The 15,637-nt window shown below is 52.9% G+C and overlaps 1 protein-coding gene across 1 annotated transcript; it reads right to left on the bottom strand.

Moving 5' to 3' along the window:
- Positions 1–1,163: 1,163 nt before the first annotated feature.
- LOC140897363 (interleukin-17D-like) lies at positions 1,164–8,309 on the bottom strand. Its single transcript, XM_073309907.1, has 3 exons — positions 8,044–8,309; positions 3,190–3,437; positions 1,164–2,498 (listed from the first exon to the last, which is right to left on the bottom strand). The coding sequence occupies exons 1-3, from the start codon at positions 8,053–8,055 to the stop codon at positions 2,276–2,278; spliced, it is 483 nt and encodes a 160-aa protein (XP_073166008.1). The 5' UTR covers positions 8,056–8,309; the 3' UTR covers positions 1,164–2,275.
- Between the last annotated feature and the right edge of the window lie 7,328 nt (positions 8,310–15,637).

Genomic DNA, 15,637 nt, shown 5'->3' with positions numbered 1-15,637 from the left:
CATGGCACATGAAAGCGCTGCAGTCGTTTGGTACAATACCACTACCTCCCGCGAATGGCTCTTTCCATCCAAACCTAGAGGAATCACATTCCGGTGATGGAGAGTCTCCCATCTCCAAGTTATCCCCATCCACAGCCTCCCGGTGAAAAGGACAATGGCACTAAATTGCATCTGAGGTGAGGCAATAAGGACTGATGAGTTGAAAGCGAGCTCATGAAAAGCAGGTCAGGCTTCGTACTGGGGGATTCAGTGTCTCGAGCTTTGTAGATGCTGTGCAATTAGAGCCCACACATTTTCGTGGGTCTGCAATAGGATACGGCCTGTTTTTAGTGATGGCTGGACCCCGCATTACTGGATACATACCAGGTGGATATGCACCTGGATGATGGTCTAACCCCCTCCCAAGCCTGAAAACCAGGCTGGGATTCTCCTGGTAATTCCCCTCTTCTGTTGGTGCTGCCCGGGCAGGAGCCTGGAAGTGCTGGGGCACTGGGAACATGAAAAATGAGGAAACTTTGCCCAGGTGGTTTGTGAACCTCCACGAGGGCTTGGCTGGGGAACCAGGAAGGGCTCCGCACTGCTCCTAAATGGCTCCGCTCTCCCAACACATTACCAACTGAGTCTCTGCTGGGACAACCTGCCTGTTACCAGCAGTTAAGGCCCCGTCCACCCCACAAATACCAGAGTTTTTAACCAGTTCTCGTCCGTCTTGGGGACAACAAGCATGGCTGAGTTGTGCACACGCAGCCACTTCAGTCCCAAGCTGTTTTTCTGAGTTCCCACCCAGCCCGATGCCAGAATCCGTTTGCCCCAGAGCATTGTGGGAAGAGCCTGGGCAGCTACCCCAGAGTGCCGCAGCAGGAGACATGCACCGAGAGCGGTGCCGGCAGCATGTGGGGCAGTGCATTCTGGGATGTCCTGCAGGACAGGAAGCGGGGAGTGAGTGGCACTAGTCATGCCAGGCCCTGGGCACACAGCAAAGGAAGAGTGGTGTAGCCTGTACCCAGACTCCAACCCGCTGCCAGCCTCAGCCTTGGGCAAGGGTGAGCTGCGGAAGCATTAGCTAAACACTGAGCAGGTGGGTGCAGACACACAGCATAGGTACAGCCAGCCTGGTACAAACTCAGTCGGAAGCTGTTGTGTCCACCAACAGCTAGGCACCGTGGCAAGGGGAGAAACATTTATTAGTGGAGAGGATTAGCCATACGGTCTCCCTGTGCAATGTTGCCTCGCAGCCCAGTTCAGTGGACCCCTGCTGTGGGAGGAAGCCTCCTCCCCCTCCTGCCTTCTGGAGGCCTCCAAAGACAGAGCAGCAGGACTGCATAGTCTGATTGCACCTGACTAGGAACTGAGCATTCCCAAGGCCTGGGCAGTTGCCAACCTTCTAACGCGCCTCAGCCCACTGGCTCCACTTCTGCTCTGGCTCCTCAGGCTGCAAAGACATTTCTGGCGACAGCAGCACCGCAGACCAAGCACATCCCGTAGGATCATCCTGAGTGGAATCCACTGGTCGCGTCCATCCCAGCAAAGCAACTCCCCTCTCCTCAGGACCCTGGAGAAGCAAATGAGGGGCAGGTTGCTCTTTGTGGTCTCTGAAGCTGTGTGTGACCATGAACGGGGCACTCAACCATTGCCTAGCCAAAGACCGTATGGGCAGCCTGCCCAGAGCTCGAGGGCTGTGCCCTTCCAAGAAAGCAGACTGCAGTTCTCTTCTGTTTAACGTGGAGGTGCAGCTCACAGAGACGACAGGTCACAGCACGTGAAGCCCCTTCTTGAGCGAGAATCCGCTCCCTGGATCAAGATGGAGCATCCTGATGTGGGCCTGTCACCTTGTGGGCTGGACCTCTCTCAGCCTGTATTATAAATGGGGTTAGTTGCAAGCTGCCCTGGGGAACTCCATGGGCTGCAGGTCCCCTCTGCCTTAGCAGCACTCGGCAAAGCTGAAAAACAGCCAGTCCCACCTGGCTATGGCCTAGATCCCCCCTCAAGGAGGAAACCAGGTTAGCAATGGGACTGGCCATTGGAAAGTCCTCTGTAGACTGTGCCACTGGTGAATGACAGTAGCGGCGGGCATGGTGAGTGTGCTGGCCGTTACGTGGGTCTCCATGAGATGGCTGTTGTCTTTGTCCAGGGCCAGTACCCTTGCCAGCACTGGTTCACGAGGCTCCGGCATTCATTCCGCTCCCCAGCCGAATGACAGCAGCAGTGTTGTGTTGGCAGGGGCACTGAGGCAGGCTGCAGGGTGGTGGCCACAGGTGAAAGCATTTTGCCTGTCTCAAGGGAACGTGCAAATGCAAAACTGAGCGACTTGCAGGCGGCTGGGCTGGTAAACGTACTGGCCTGCCTCGCACTGGCCGGATTTCTGCAGAACGGGCACCTCCTGGTAAAAGGGCTCACTCTGCACAGACCTGTCCTCCTGCCTGTCTACCAGGCAGCCCTCACACAAGCAGTAGGCTTCCAGCACCCTCCGGGGGTACCGGCGGGGGTCTTCGTTGACCCTGTTGGAAGAAAGCGGATCAATGAGGTCACCTAATAAAATTGAGCTCTGGCCAATGCACTCCAGCTAGGGGTTCGCTGAGCTGTTCGGAAAGGGTTAATAACGCTACTCCTCCCGCACCTATGAGGTGCTGCACCAACATTCAGGAGCTGATTGGTGGCGGCTGGGCAGCGTTACATTGAGCTCACAGGAGGGGAAACTGAGGCACAGAGTGGGGCAAAATGCCACAGTGTCACTAACCAGCCATAACTAGCTTAGTGCCTGCGGTGCATGGCAGTTCTATCTGAGATAAGAAAATGCCCCTGTGAGCCTGAGCCAGCTGCGGCTGGGTGGAGCCTCCAGCGAGGGGGACGTGGCTGCTGGCCGGGCTCAGAGGTGTTGGTTTGTTTTCTTCTCTGCGGGGTGGCTGACTGTGGAGTGGAGAGTGCCCCTGGCATGTGTCAAAAGAGGGACATGTTCTAGAAGTGCCCAGGAGAGTAATAATTAACCCTGCAGAACCAGCCATCCGCTATCTCCCGGGGATGAGGAGGATGTAGTTTGACTCAGGAAATGCAGCTCCACACCTGAGAGAGATGGGGGGGATTGTGGGGGGGGGGAGAGGGGGAGGGGTTTCAAGCTCTGGATCCCAGTGGCAGTGCCTGAACCCAGAGGTGACCTTTGCTGAGATGCCCTTCACTCTGTCTGCGGCTTACCTATATGACCATGGGGAGGCGCTCCTGTCCTGGAGGCGGGACGAGGTCTGGCTGACATTCACAGGGCACGACTTCAGGTCCTGGTCAGGTAAAACATCCTCCATTTGAGCCAATAAGCTAACTCCAGGAGCAAGAAGGCGGCTGAGCATGGATTCCAGCTCTGCATCGGAGGGCTCCCGGCAGGGAATGTGGGTACCGAACAGCTGACAAAAGGCAAAGCCCAGCAGAATTTGGGCAGCCACTTCCACCTGTGGAACAAACACGGGGAAAGTGACTTTGCTTGGAGAAGCTCCCAGGGATCTGGGGGGCTGAGCAGATAGGAGGTGTCTATTGTACCACCTGAAGGAGCTTTCCATTCCTCGCTGTTTAGGGGTCTTGGAGGAGCTCGGCCATAGAGCTGAGTGAGTTCAGTACCTAAGTAATGGGGGCTATTGCTCCTAAGCCACTTAGGCACTTTTGAAAGTGTTACCCCTACTGAGCTGCAGTGAAGAGGCCTGGAGGGACAGGAAGGAGTGGGTTGCCTTGGCCAGGTCTCTGCTAAGATGGGACATGCTCTTCTGAGCGGGCAGAGAGAGAAGTGGGTGTTCTTTGCCCCCACGCTGCCATCTGCAAATGTGGCCTGTAGTCCTCCTCAGATCATTGTTAAACACATTTAATAGCCCGGGCCCCATGCAGAACCTAGAGGCGCCCGCTCCCAACCTTGGGCCACGCTGACAGCTGGCCGGGTACTCCTGCTCTGGGCTCGGTCCCCATGGCAGACGTGGGGGTGGCTTTACACACGGTAGCTAACTCGTGGTGGCTGGCTGGCTGCCATGATTTTTTTCAGTTTCCCTGACCTTTCCAATGGGCCTCATGGCATTTCATTTGCCTAATGAAACCAGGCAGGTTTCGCCTGGTGGTAGGTTTGTCTCCGGAAGCTCCTCACGGCTCTGGCCGATCTGACCCGACTTGGCAAGTTACAGGCCCGGGCAGTGTCGGCTGGGAGAGAACCCTCGTGGGAAGGGGGGGCGGGTGCTTCTGGTCCCCCAGGGACCTGACCACGTCAAGGTGCTGACCAAAATAAAAAGTAATTGGGGGAGCCGGGGGGAGGGGGGATGAACCCGTTTTACGTAAACCTTAAACAAGTGTCAGGGGGGCGGTTAGGCAAAGATCCCCACGTGGGCCAGGCACTGTGTGTGGTGACTATCAGCCGTAGGAGAGCTTGTGCGACACCACCACCTGGATCAATGCGCCCTTTCCAGTGCGAATGGCACAAGTAGCAATAAAGGGGGGCAGATGAGCTGTGCTCGGGAGTGGGATTTTCCTTAGCTAAATACGAGTGTCTCAGCCTTTTGTTTCAGAGTAGCTGCAGTGAATCTTTAAGGCAGGGTGGGGGACGTGCTGAGTCTCCAGAGAGGCCCCTTTGCCTGAGCACAGAAGGGGGTTTCCTCCTTTAATACAGGCCCAGAGAGCAGATCAGATAGCACTCAGGGGGGAGTTGCTGCAGGGCATTTCCTTATTGCAGTGCCTTGGGCTGCTCTGGCTCTGAATGGAATTTGCATGTCCAAAGTGTATTTCCTGGAGTGGGAACAGGTTGCAGCTGGCTGGGCAGTTGCATCAATTTCTCTAACCCTGCCCTCTGGGTCCAGTCCTGCCCTCTGTTTAAGCCAATGTGAGTTTTGCATTGACGTCTATTGGAGCAGGATTGGGCACTTCAGGTTTTACAGGCAGGGGGTGGGGTGGGGTAGGAGGCAAATGAACGCGCTCGGTTTGGCTAGTGCCCAAGGGATATTGAGAATGTAACTTGTAGTGGTTCAAGGGCTGCAGTAGGGGGATGAAAGGGAGGGAGGGTCCGTGCATCCTCCCCTACCTGGGCTAGTTGCAAGTTGCCCCTCCAATAAGAAGCCGGGTGGTCCAGTAGCGAGGGGACTAGGTCTCAGGAGATGTGGGTTCTAGTCCCGGCTTTGCCAGTGGCCTGCTGGGGAACCTTGGGCAAGTCCCTTCCATGCCACGTGTCTCCGGGGGCTGTTGATCCTGCCCTCCTTTGAGAGCTCCGGGTGCCGGGGCTCTGCAGAGCAAGGTATTATGAAGAGGGTATTAGCCACAGTCCCTGCACTGCTCAGGAAGCTGAGGGAGGAGTGCGTGCCATCTTCCTTCCTCTCGGTGCAGGATCTCCACAGGGCTCTGTTCTCTTCTGGACAAGCTGTCCATTGACAGTAGCAGGAGTCACATGCTTGTGGAGAGGACAAGAGCCCTGTCGGTAATTCCCAGCCTTCTCTGGCTGAGCTGGTCCTTGAGGGCAAGTCGTCAGATTCTGAAGCTGGCACGTGTCCCTGCCGCAGAAAGACGTGGCTGTTTTCTCAGCTGGCCTTTGCAGTGAGATCCATGGCTGCAGAGCTGAGCTGGGCCCGTCAGTGCTTTCTGTGCCCACTTCACTGAGAAAGAAGCGCGCTAGGTCTTCCTTGGATCTGCCTGCCTGCTTAGCCAACTGGGCAGCAGCCCAGCCCTGTGCAGTCTGCTTCCGTTAGCAGGGGAGGTTTCCCACACCACTCCCTGAGCCCAGAGGGTCACGTTGGCTGAATTCACTGAGCTGCTTGAGTTCTGATCTTGCACACTTCATCAGCTGGGCTGCACACGCCTGCTGGTGAATTCCCCTGGGCTTTGCCCACTCGGGCCTCATTTCATTGCTCAAGAAGGCTGCGTAATGGGCTGGATCACCCGCTTCATTTATGAATCAGGTTTGTGCAGCATTTGCTGAGTCATCTGTCTGATTGGCGAAGCGTTGGGCATTACTATACCTGGCTGCCTCACTCTGGGGCCTAGGGAGTGGTGGGCTCGCAGCTTAGGCCAGGATTTTGGCTTGTAACCATCACCACGCCTGCACCAAGCCCTGGGCCATGCTGGGGGAAGGGATGCACTGCTGGCAGTTCCGCCTTTCAGATCAGAGCACAGCACCCTGAAGACTCCCCGCAAAGGGCAGCTGGCTCCAGCAGAGCAGTTAGCTTATTCTACGCATTTCGAACTGCAGGACACAGGAAACAAAGCTGCCACCGGGGCACAGCTCCATCAACCCAGAGAGACAGCCCTGGTGTTTGGTAGCTACTTTAACTGTTTTTTCATAAGCCCCCATCCATAACTACACAAGCAACCAGCAAGCCCCAGCTCCATGCGGTGATTGCTCCTTTGCGGGGTGCGGGGGGGGGGGGTGATTTCCTAAGTCACTAGGCTGCATTGTTTCACCAGCTGATCGCTAATGATCTTATTTTGCAGCTGAGGCAGCCAGGATCCAGCAGCTGTGTGCGAGGGGATCCCTCTGGAGACATAGTTCCTAGGAGCCAACGGTTTAGGCTGAAGTTTCAAAGCAGCCTAAGGGAGTCAGGCACCCAAATCCTGTTGAACGTCAGTGGGAGTTGGGTGACCGAGTCACCTACGGCCCCTCTGAAAACCCCAACTTTAAAGAATGATTGTTTGCTTTTGCTGTGTTGTTCTATGTACACTCTCCTCCCCACATTTCACCCTGTGCTCTGTTTCACACCCTGTGCGCTCTTTCACACCCTGTGCTCTGTTTCACACCCTGTGCGCTCTTTCACACACATACCGATCCTGTGGTAGGCAGGTGAGCAACAGAGAGTGGTGTGTGCTGGTGTAAAAGCTGCAAACAAAACCACACATCTCCACTTCTCATTCCTGTCGTGTTTGAGCTCTGCTAGCATTAGAATTAACAGAGCAATCGTTCGCAACCCAGCCACCCCGGGAACCCAGCAATCTGCTCTCCCTTAGCCCGGGGGGCACAGGGACTGGTCACAGAACTGGGATGAAATTGACACGTGACAGATGTTCAGCACACAAAGATAATATCCGGAATGAATGTGAGATCTTCCATGCTGACAGATCACAAAAGGCACAAAAGATCACAAATCTGTACAGGGCTCCCTTTGCCGCCTCACCTTTGGGGTGAAATGCAGCAGAATCGCTCGTTGCCGTTCATTTCTTGGGCGGGTGGATCAGGGCACTACAGCAATGGCCAAATGATACCATAGTTGAGGATAAAAAGTGCAGAAGAATGAAAAATCCCAGGGGAAAGGCTAAGGCTGTCTTAGGTCAGAACGTAACTATCCCCTTTGCAGGGACAGTTGGCACTAAACACCATAAAAAGGCATAAGTCTCCACCTAGTGCCAGCCTCTGATCCCCTCCCGTACACTGAGTAGCACCCTATCTCAGGACAGTCAGTGGGCTGCTCCGGGGCTAAGTGCTGCTCCTCTTAACTGAGGGGGTCAGACCCTGGCTTTTAGTAACTGCCTGATGGGCCTTCCCCTGCTTACACCTGCTACCTGACACAGATGCTCACTCCATGGGCCCTGACCTCTGCAGATAGTAATTCCCCAAAGAGAAAGCTCTGGCCTGCAAAGTCAAGGGAGTTTCCCTCTTTCCGATCTTCCCTAGGGGCAGCTTCACTCTCCAGTGCACACTTTTAAGGTTGGATGATTAATAGAGCCTCTGGCATGGGGGAGAGAATGGAGGGCCCAGGACTGAGCGGAGGAGAATATGAGAGATAGGGACACACACACAGAGCCCCTGACATAGGGGAGAGAACTGGGGACCCTGGAATGGGTGGAAGAGGAAAGGGGGGGTGAGAGGAAAGGGGGGAATGGGGGCAAAGACAGAGCCCCGATATTGCGGGGAGGGGAGGAACAGGGGATTCTGGACTGGGGGAAGGGGACCACACAGCCTCAGCAGAGGGGAGGGAGAAAAGGTGGAAATGTGGGAAGGGGAGACACTCTTATTCATAAACACTTACCCCATCCCCTTTGGAGCTGAATTTTAGGGGCGTGGGAATGGCAGTATAATTTGCAAAGATCTCTGAAGCTACTCACCTTTAGATGCATGGTTGTTTCCACCTTAGTCGATTTCACACAGGAGTGGGGAAGGTTTCTTCTGTCCCTCTAAGAGAAAAGAGGCTGGTAAACAATAGACCAGGAGCACCAGGCCTGTTTGAAGGTGACGCCACCGGGCCGGCCTGGAATGGGAGGTTCAGAAGGCGACGAAGCTGGGAAGAAAATCTCTCTGCGTCCTTCCCCTCAGGAACCCTGCCCTCAAACAGGTTCTCACTGCACAGGGAAGCATCAGACACGCCTCCCTCTTCCCAGATACGTGGCACTGCAACCTGGAACCAGCCATTCCTCAGTGACTCACTGCTGGGGAATGTGTGCGGATGCCATGGGGCAAAGGGTGAGACCTGGTCTAAGCAGCTGTTGTCCTGGTACAACCATGTAGGTTAGAGGCATGTTTTATTTGTTTGTTTATTTATTTTTTACCAAAGCAATTCTACCACTACAGCCCCCAGGGGGATGCGGTTATACTGGTACGAAGGTGCCTTACACTGGTATAGTTACTCCTAAGGTGGCCAGTCATGAGTTCCTGGCATCTCAGACATTCCAGCCCTTCTGGGAACAGCGTGGGCCTGCCTCCGCCCGTGTGACTCAGCCCCCGACAGCATGATCTCACACGCATGCAGTGTGAGGTCATGCTGGTAAGGGCGGAGCGGAGCACTCTTCCAAAGGGCGCCCCCTGTCGGATACCGGACAAAACCACAGCTGATTTTGTCCCATTACTGGTCTGGGAACAAACCAGCCAAAAAGGGGAATGTCAGGTATAAAACCAGACAAGTGGCCGCCTTAGCAGTTCCCCATCCCATTCGGGATGTACCTAGGAGAACTGAGGGTACGTCTACTTTGCAAATAAAATCCACAGCAGCACCTCTCAGAGCCTGGGTCAGCTGACTCAGGCTCGTGGGTAGGGTTGCTAGGTGTCCAGTTTTTGACCAGAAAGCCCGGTCGAAAAAGGACCCTGGCAGCTCCGGTCAGCCCTGCTGACTGGGCCGTTAAAAGTCTGGTTGGCTGCCCTCAGCAGGGCTGGCAGGCTCCCTACCCTACCTCCGTGCGCTGCCCCCACCCCAAGCGTCGGCTCCACAGCTCCCATTGGCCAATGGGAGCTTCAGGGGCAGTGCCTGGCTTTCCCTATACATAGGAGCTGAGGGACATGTCACGGCTTCCGGAGCCCACCTAGGTAAGCGCCACCCGGATCCCGCTCCCCACAACCCCTCCCACACCGCAATCCCCTGCCCCAGTCCTGAGCCCCCTCCTGTACCCAAACTCCCTCCTGGAGCCTGCACCCCGCACACCTCCACAACCCCAACCCCCTGCCTCAGCTTGGAGCCCCCTCCCACACTCTGAACCCCTCAGCCCCTGCCAGGAACCCCCTCCTACACCCCAGACCCCTCATCCCTGGCCCTACTCCAGAGCCTGCACCCCAACCTCCTGCCCTAGCCCAGAGCCCCCCTCCTGCACCCTGAACTCCTCATTTCTGGCCCCACCCCAGAGCCCGCACCCCCAGCCAGAGAAGGGGTGGGGCAAGGGCAGGCCTTGGGACAGGGGCAGGGCAAGGGTGTTCCGTTTTGTGTGATTAGAAAGTTGGCAACCCTACTCGTGGGGCTCACACTAAAATAGCAGTGTAGATATTCCTGCTCAGCCTGGCGTGCCAGCTCTGAGGCCCTAGGGTGGCCACCTGTCCCGTATTTCAAGGGACGTCCCTTGGCCCTTTGAAACATTACATTGAAGCCGATGATAATTGCGCTGTACACTTGAGGGCAGTAGAAATGTGCACTTAAGAGAAAAATACATGCTATGCACAGGGAAGTGTTTCCCTTAAAGCTAAGTGTCGTCCCTTATTTTTCATTTGGTTTTCCCTCATTTCCATCCCTTACCCACCCTTGCCAGGTCTCAGAGCCTGGGCTCCAGCCCGAGCGGGAGGGTCTACACAGCTATTTTTAGCCCCGTAGCGTGAGCCTGAGTCAGTGGACCCTGGCTCTGAGACTCACTGCTGTGGGGTGTGTTTTGCAATGTGGACTTATCTCTAAGGTGCCACAAGTACTCCTTTTCTTTTTGTAGACTTATCCTGCAACTCACTCGTGGTGCTGGACCTGTATAACGAGACATGCATCACTCTGGTGTGTAGTCAAGGCCTTCCTTTGTAAAATGCAGATAGATCAGGGGCAAGATAGGTCGGGGCACCTTGCCCAGAACCTGAGGGCTGCAGCTTGCTTGTTTGCATTACATGGAGCAGATTGTAACTTCACTGGTCTTCGGCACCGAGGCGTGGACTGCGGAAAGGGCAGATTCCAGCCTGCAATGCTCCTGCTTAGCCGCTCCCGTCAGTTCAGGCTGGGCCCTGCAATCTATACACGCCTGGGCATAATGAAGGCAAGCCCAGCTGCGAGACACACACAGAAAGCCGTGCTTGGCCACCACTGCTATAGCTCGGGAATCCATAGCCTCGAAGGAAGGACTGAAGAGGGAGGAAACATAGTTTTGTCATTCAGGCTTTCGGCTAGGAATCGGGAGATCTTCATTCAAGTCCCAGTTCTAATCAAAACATCCTGTGTGACCGTGGGCAAGTCACTGGCCTTGCTGCATTGTGAAGAGAATAAAGCTTCCTTGTGCCTAGTCTTTGTCTATAGAGACCATAAGATCTTTGGGGCAGGGTCTGTTTCACATTATGGAGCCCTGATCTCACTGGCGGCTCTAGGTCAGTGGTTCTCAGCCCATGGGCTGCTTGCGGCCCAATCAGCACACAGCTGCGGCTCATGTGACATCCTCAGGGCCATACTGGTGGTATATATATTGTGTGGATGCGGTCCACATAACACCCAGAGAGCTGCATATGCGGCCCACAGTGGTAAATAGGTTGAGAACCACTGCCCTAGGTGCTTCTGTAACTCAGATAAGTAATACTATTAACGTTTTACCCCACTCGGCGTTCTTCTGCCTCCAAAAACGAGCGGTCCACTCAGCCAGCCCTGCTCAGACTTTTCCGTCTGGAGGTTTTCCCATAGTGTGAATGTGCCCTCTCAGCACACGCCCCAGGCTGGGTTAGAAATGGTTTGTTCGGGATCCATGAAATGAAAATCAGTCAAGCAGATGAGTTCTCCTCATGGGAAAGCCCAGGGACTCGGCCCGATGCAGATTAGAAACGAAAGGCAATGCAGAAGGAAAAGAGCTCCAAACCTGTCATGAGAGAGATGCTTCCTTTGAGCACCTGTCAAAGCAAAGTGTCAGTGTGATTATTCCTTGGTAAGACTGGGCCAGTGTGATGATTCCTTGGGAGTCACTGGGCCAGATTCTTCTTTGCCTCACACCTTGTGGAGACACTTAACACCTGTGCAGAAGGGGTGTCAATCCTTGTCATTTTGTTTCAGTTGCATTTTACAGGGCACTGGAGCAGCTGTCTCAGAAGAACTTGTATTCCCTCCATGCTTCCTTCCCGCGGAGCAGCAGTGCCGTCCATAGTTAGCACACCTTTGGGGGGGAGGGATAGCTCAGTGGTTTGAGCATTGGCCTGCTAAACCCAGGGTTGTGAGTTCAATCCTTGAGGGGGCCATTTAGGGATCTGGGGCAAAAATTGGGGATTGGTCAAAGCAGGGGGTTGGACTAGATGACCTCCTGAGGTCCCTTCCAACCTTGATATTCTATGATTCTAAGTGCTGTGAATGGAATGGGGAGAGCAAAATCCAGTCCCGAGTCTGAGTCACTGGGCTGCGATGAGTTTTTGAGATGATTGGTGCATTTGTGTGGCAGACCCTGAAATGTATCCACAGTCGGCTCTGCCCATTCCTAGATCCCAAAGCCAGAAGGGACCGTTGTGACCATCAAGTCTGACCTCCTGCATAACACAGGCTAGAGAACAGCCCCACGATAATTCTGAGAGCAGAGCTTTTAGAAAAACATCCAGTCTTGATTTAATAATTGCCAGTGCAGGAAATCCACCACAATCCTTGTTCTGGTGCTTAATTATTCTCACCGTTAAAATGTATGCCTTATTTCCAAGATGTCTCTCCTGAGTGTGCTGCGTTGCGACACCTCCCTACGTCGGGATGAAGTCTAACAAACCCAGTCTGTAAGGCCTCCAGAGCTTGGGATTACAAACCAACAGCCCCTTGTGTATGAAAGGGCTGTAATGTACTGGACTTGGTGCTTAGCAAAACTGCTCGTATACCAGCTACTTAGGATCATGGCGGAAAGGAGAAAACAAAATGTTTAGTGTGCGATGGTGATCGGACGTCAAGGGCAGCAGTGTCCTTGGGATGCTGGAGCAAGGAACCAAGATGTCTTGTTTCCCAAACTTGGTTTTGGTTTCAGGGAACTTTATGCCTAGTGCAGTTTTCAAGCACAAAACCGGACAGAAAATGCAGAAATGGTGAGTGAAGCACCCTTCCAGGGGCCATTTCTGCCTGGCATCCTCCCCACCTCCCACTCCAGTCTGGCTAAAACAAGCACAGATCCTCACACTCATTTCCTCCACACTTCCAAAGGAAATAATGACCAGCTCGTCTGTGAAGCCCCTGGCTTTTCCCCATGAACATTTTCATACTAAAAATATCCAGGTGAGATCTGTCACTCTTTCATGGGAAAATTTTTCCAAATGAAATTTTCATGTTGATTCAATTCAGAATTTTCACTGTGAGCCACTTTTCAAAAAACAACGGTTTTTTATTTCAAAATCTGTGATATTTTTTTCCTTTCTCCCCCTTTTTTCCTCTTTCGCAAATGAATGCCACAGACCGAAGGAATGACATCGTTCGTTTTGTTGCACTCAGTATCCAAAAGGGGGAAAAAAAAGGAGGGGGGGGACAAAAATCCCCCAGTTTCATTTTTTTTCCATTTTCAACAACTGCAACTAAACTGCATATTTTTCTCTCATCACCTTTTGAGCTATCCCATCAAAAAACTACCCCAAAATGACATTTTCCCACAACAATTTCTTGTTGAAATTCCATTTTTCAGAGGGAAAAGTGGTGCTGTTGAAATGTGTCAAGCGTCTCTAAGTATCTACTGCTTCGCCCCTCAAATGCTGGGTGCTCCTTTCCATGGGGGTGATGGGTTGATGGGACAGCACTTGAAGCACAATTCTCCCTGCACCAACTCCTCCCTCCCTTCAAATTCCTGGTGTGCCCTGGTGGCAGCCCTGTCTCCTTCTGTGCGTGGCGTCTAGCACGGACACCAGCCAGCCAGCCCTCTCCTCCCACTCTGTCTCTTCTCCCTCCAGCCTCCTTTCATTGGCTGACTCTGTGGTTTCCCTTGGACAGGCTGGTGGGATAGAGGCAGCCAGTAAACTTCGGCAATCCCTTTGCACTTCCTCATCCCTGCTTTGATTCCCACCTCTGCTTCCCTGATCCTTAACTGCTCGCTCTGCTCTGGCTCCTTCCCGCCATCTTCTAGATGCCCTTGGAGTCTGGTCCAGTTCTACTGGAGTCTGTGGGAGTCATTGTGTGGACGTTAATGGGAATTGGATCACACCCTCGTGTGCTCTGTCTTGGAAACCTTCCATCCATGTCGTGTCTTGACTTTCTCCTTTGCAGTCTGGACATCCGTTCCAGCGATCTCGTTATGTTTCCAGCTGGAGGTGCCCAGCTTTCCACCCCGGGTGGTTTGACTCTTGCCTGCGCACATGGGTGCTGATGCCAGTAAGTTGTAGGAAAGCTCTTAGGCCCAGATCCTCCAATGCATGTATATTCCTAACTCCTATTGAAATCAATGGAAGTTAGAAGCCTAAATACACTGGAGGGTCTGTGGCTTAGTCTGATACAAATCTACGAACATGAGGGCAAATCAGCAGGTTTTCTTCTATCACTTTGGTCTGGGTGTGGCCAAGGGGCGGGGCATGGCTGCCGTGCTGCTGTGCTCTGGAGATTCCTGGTGGGCAGAGTAGCTCGTGGGGTTGTTGTCACGGGGGCTGCTGTGATCTGCACCCCGGCTACCCTGGCACGTGGCCAGCACCACCATCAAGGAGAGCCTAGAGTCACCTTTGCCCCGCCGTCAGATCCTGCATAGCTCTTAGATACAAGCTGAGGATCAATCCCTGTGTCTCCAGGCCCATTTTCCTGTCAGGTGGCAGCTGCTTTGCCCAAGGAATCTTGTATCTTGGCAGGTGAGTCCCTCGCCTTTGCGGTCCCCCACACCTGAGTGCCAAGGAAACTGGGTACAGGGCTGATTCTAAGGGCAGGCGAGCGGGGCAGCAAAACACCTAGGGCTGATCCTGTTTGGATAACAGCATTGGCTTGGACACTGCATGTATCTGGGACACCTGCTGCTCACAGATTTCTCCAAAGTATCGTATTCTTCCATAAGTATTTACATTGGAAGGGGGTTAAGAAGTCAACATGAGCTTGTCACCAAGCAGTTACCCTTGTACTCAGCCCTACTCTTCCCTGCCTCATTAGTACACAGGACACTCTGTATACAATGACTACCTGTTCTCAGCTGTTACAAATGGGACGGAGGCGAGTCTGGACTCTGCTGGGAACCCTTCACCTAACCAGAGCTCCGTGTCAACACACCAGTTCCTAGTGATTTCAGGTGAAGGCCAGCGGTTCTTATACACAAAGCATCCAGGGAAGGGACATTTAGAGACAGAATTTTCAAAAGACCTCAGCCCATCTGGTGCATGTTGGATACTGAGAGCTTTTGAAAATCAGACTCTAGTAGACAATGCTGAGAGGCATTGTGGACGGTGGAGATTCCATTTCACAAAGGGTTTGGAGATTTTGAACTATGGCTTCGTTCCAAATCAGAAAACCAAAAATTTCGAAATTCTCTGTGAAGGGAAATTCGGGAGCGAAGGGAGGGGGAAAGGGAGGGGAAATTGCTTTGGATCACTTAAAATGTTTCATTTTGACAAAATCTAAAAATTTTGTTTCATCGTCATTTTGTCTTTTAAAAAATGTTGCATTATATCACAATATATAATTAGATATAAACGACATGGTTAACAAGACAAAATGAGAAGTCATTTCAAAACAAAACCGTGGAAACATTTTGTGCTGAAAATGTCAAACTGGGACATTTTGATGTTGTCAGAACTTTTAAGAAAATATCCTAATTGAAATTCCAGAAAAATCAACCCAAATTCAAGAAGCTTTCAGATGAATGTGGGTCTGTCAAAGTTTGTCCACCCTGGTTTAGTGTTGATCACCTGGAAATCTAGTTCCGAGTGCTCTCTGGGAAACCTGGCTCTCAGAGACAACATTTTCAAACAATGAATCTGAAGAAGTGGGTTTTATACAGACTAACACAGCTACCCCTCTGATACTTGATTTTCAAACAATGGGGCTTAAGCTATGCCCTTAAATGATACCTGTGAGCAGGTCACCCAATGGACCTGTTCCTATAGTGCCTTGTGGCCAGGCTGGAGATGTGTGTGTGTGTTGAGACTTGGGAAGGAACTCAGAGATAGGCAGAGGTACATGTGTGTGTACCTTGTGTATAAAAAGCACTGCTCTGCCCTCTAGTGGACAGATTCAGAACTGCCCAGATCTGCAAGCTCCGGCCGACAGTGGTTCTCAACCTTTCCAGACTATTGTACTCCTTTCAGGAGTCTGATTTGTCTTGCGTGCCCGCAAGTTTCACCTCACGT

Source organism: Lepidochelys kempii, chromosome 13, assembly GCF_965140265.1.
Source record: "Lepidochelys kempii isolate rLepKem1 chromosome 13, rLepKem1.hap2, whole genome shotgun sequence".
Classification (NCBI taxonomy): domain Eukaryota; kingdom Metazoa; phylum Chordata; order Testudines; family Cheloniidae; genus Lepidochelys; species Lepidochelys kempii.
This window is presented reverse-complemented; position numbering and strand designations above follow the sequence as displayed.

Bases quoted from the DNA above. Each gene is read 5' to 3' on its own strand.
- LOC140897363 (XM_073309907.1), bottom strand. The intron at 2,499-3,189 runs GTAAGCCGCAGA...TTCTTCCAACAG, and splicing joins GCCTCCCCATGGTCATATAG to GGTCAACGAAGACCCCCGCC.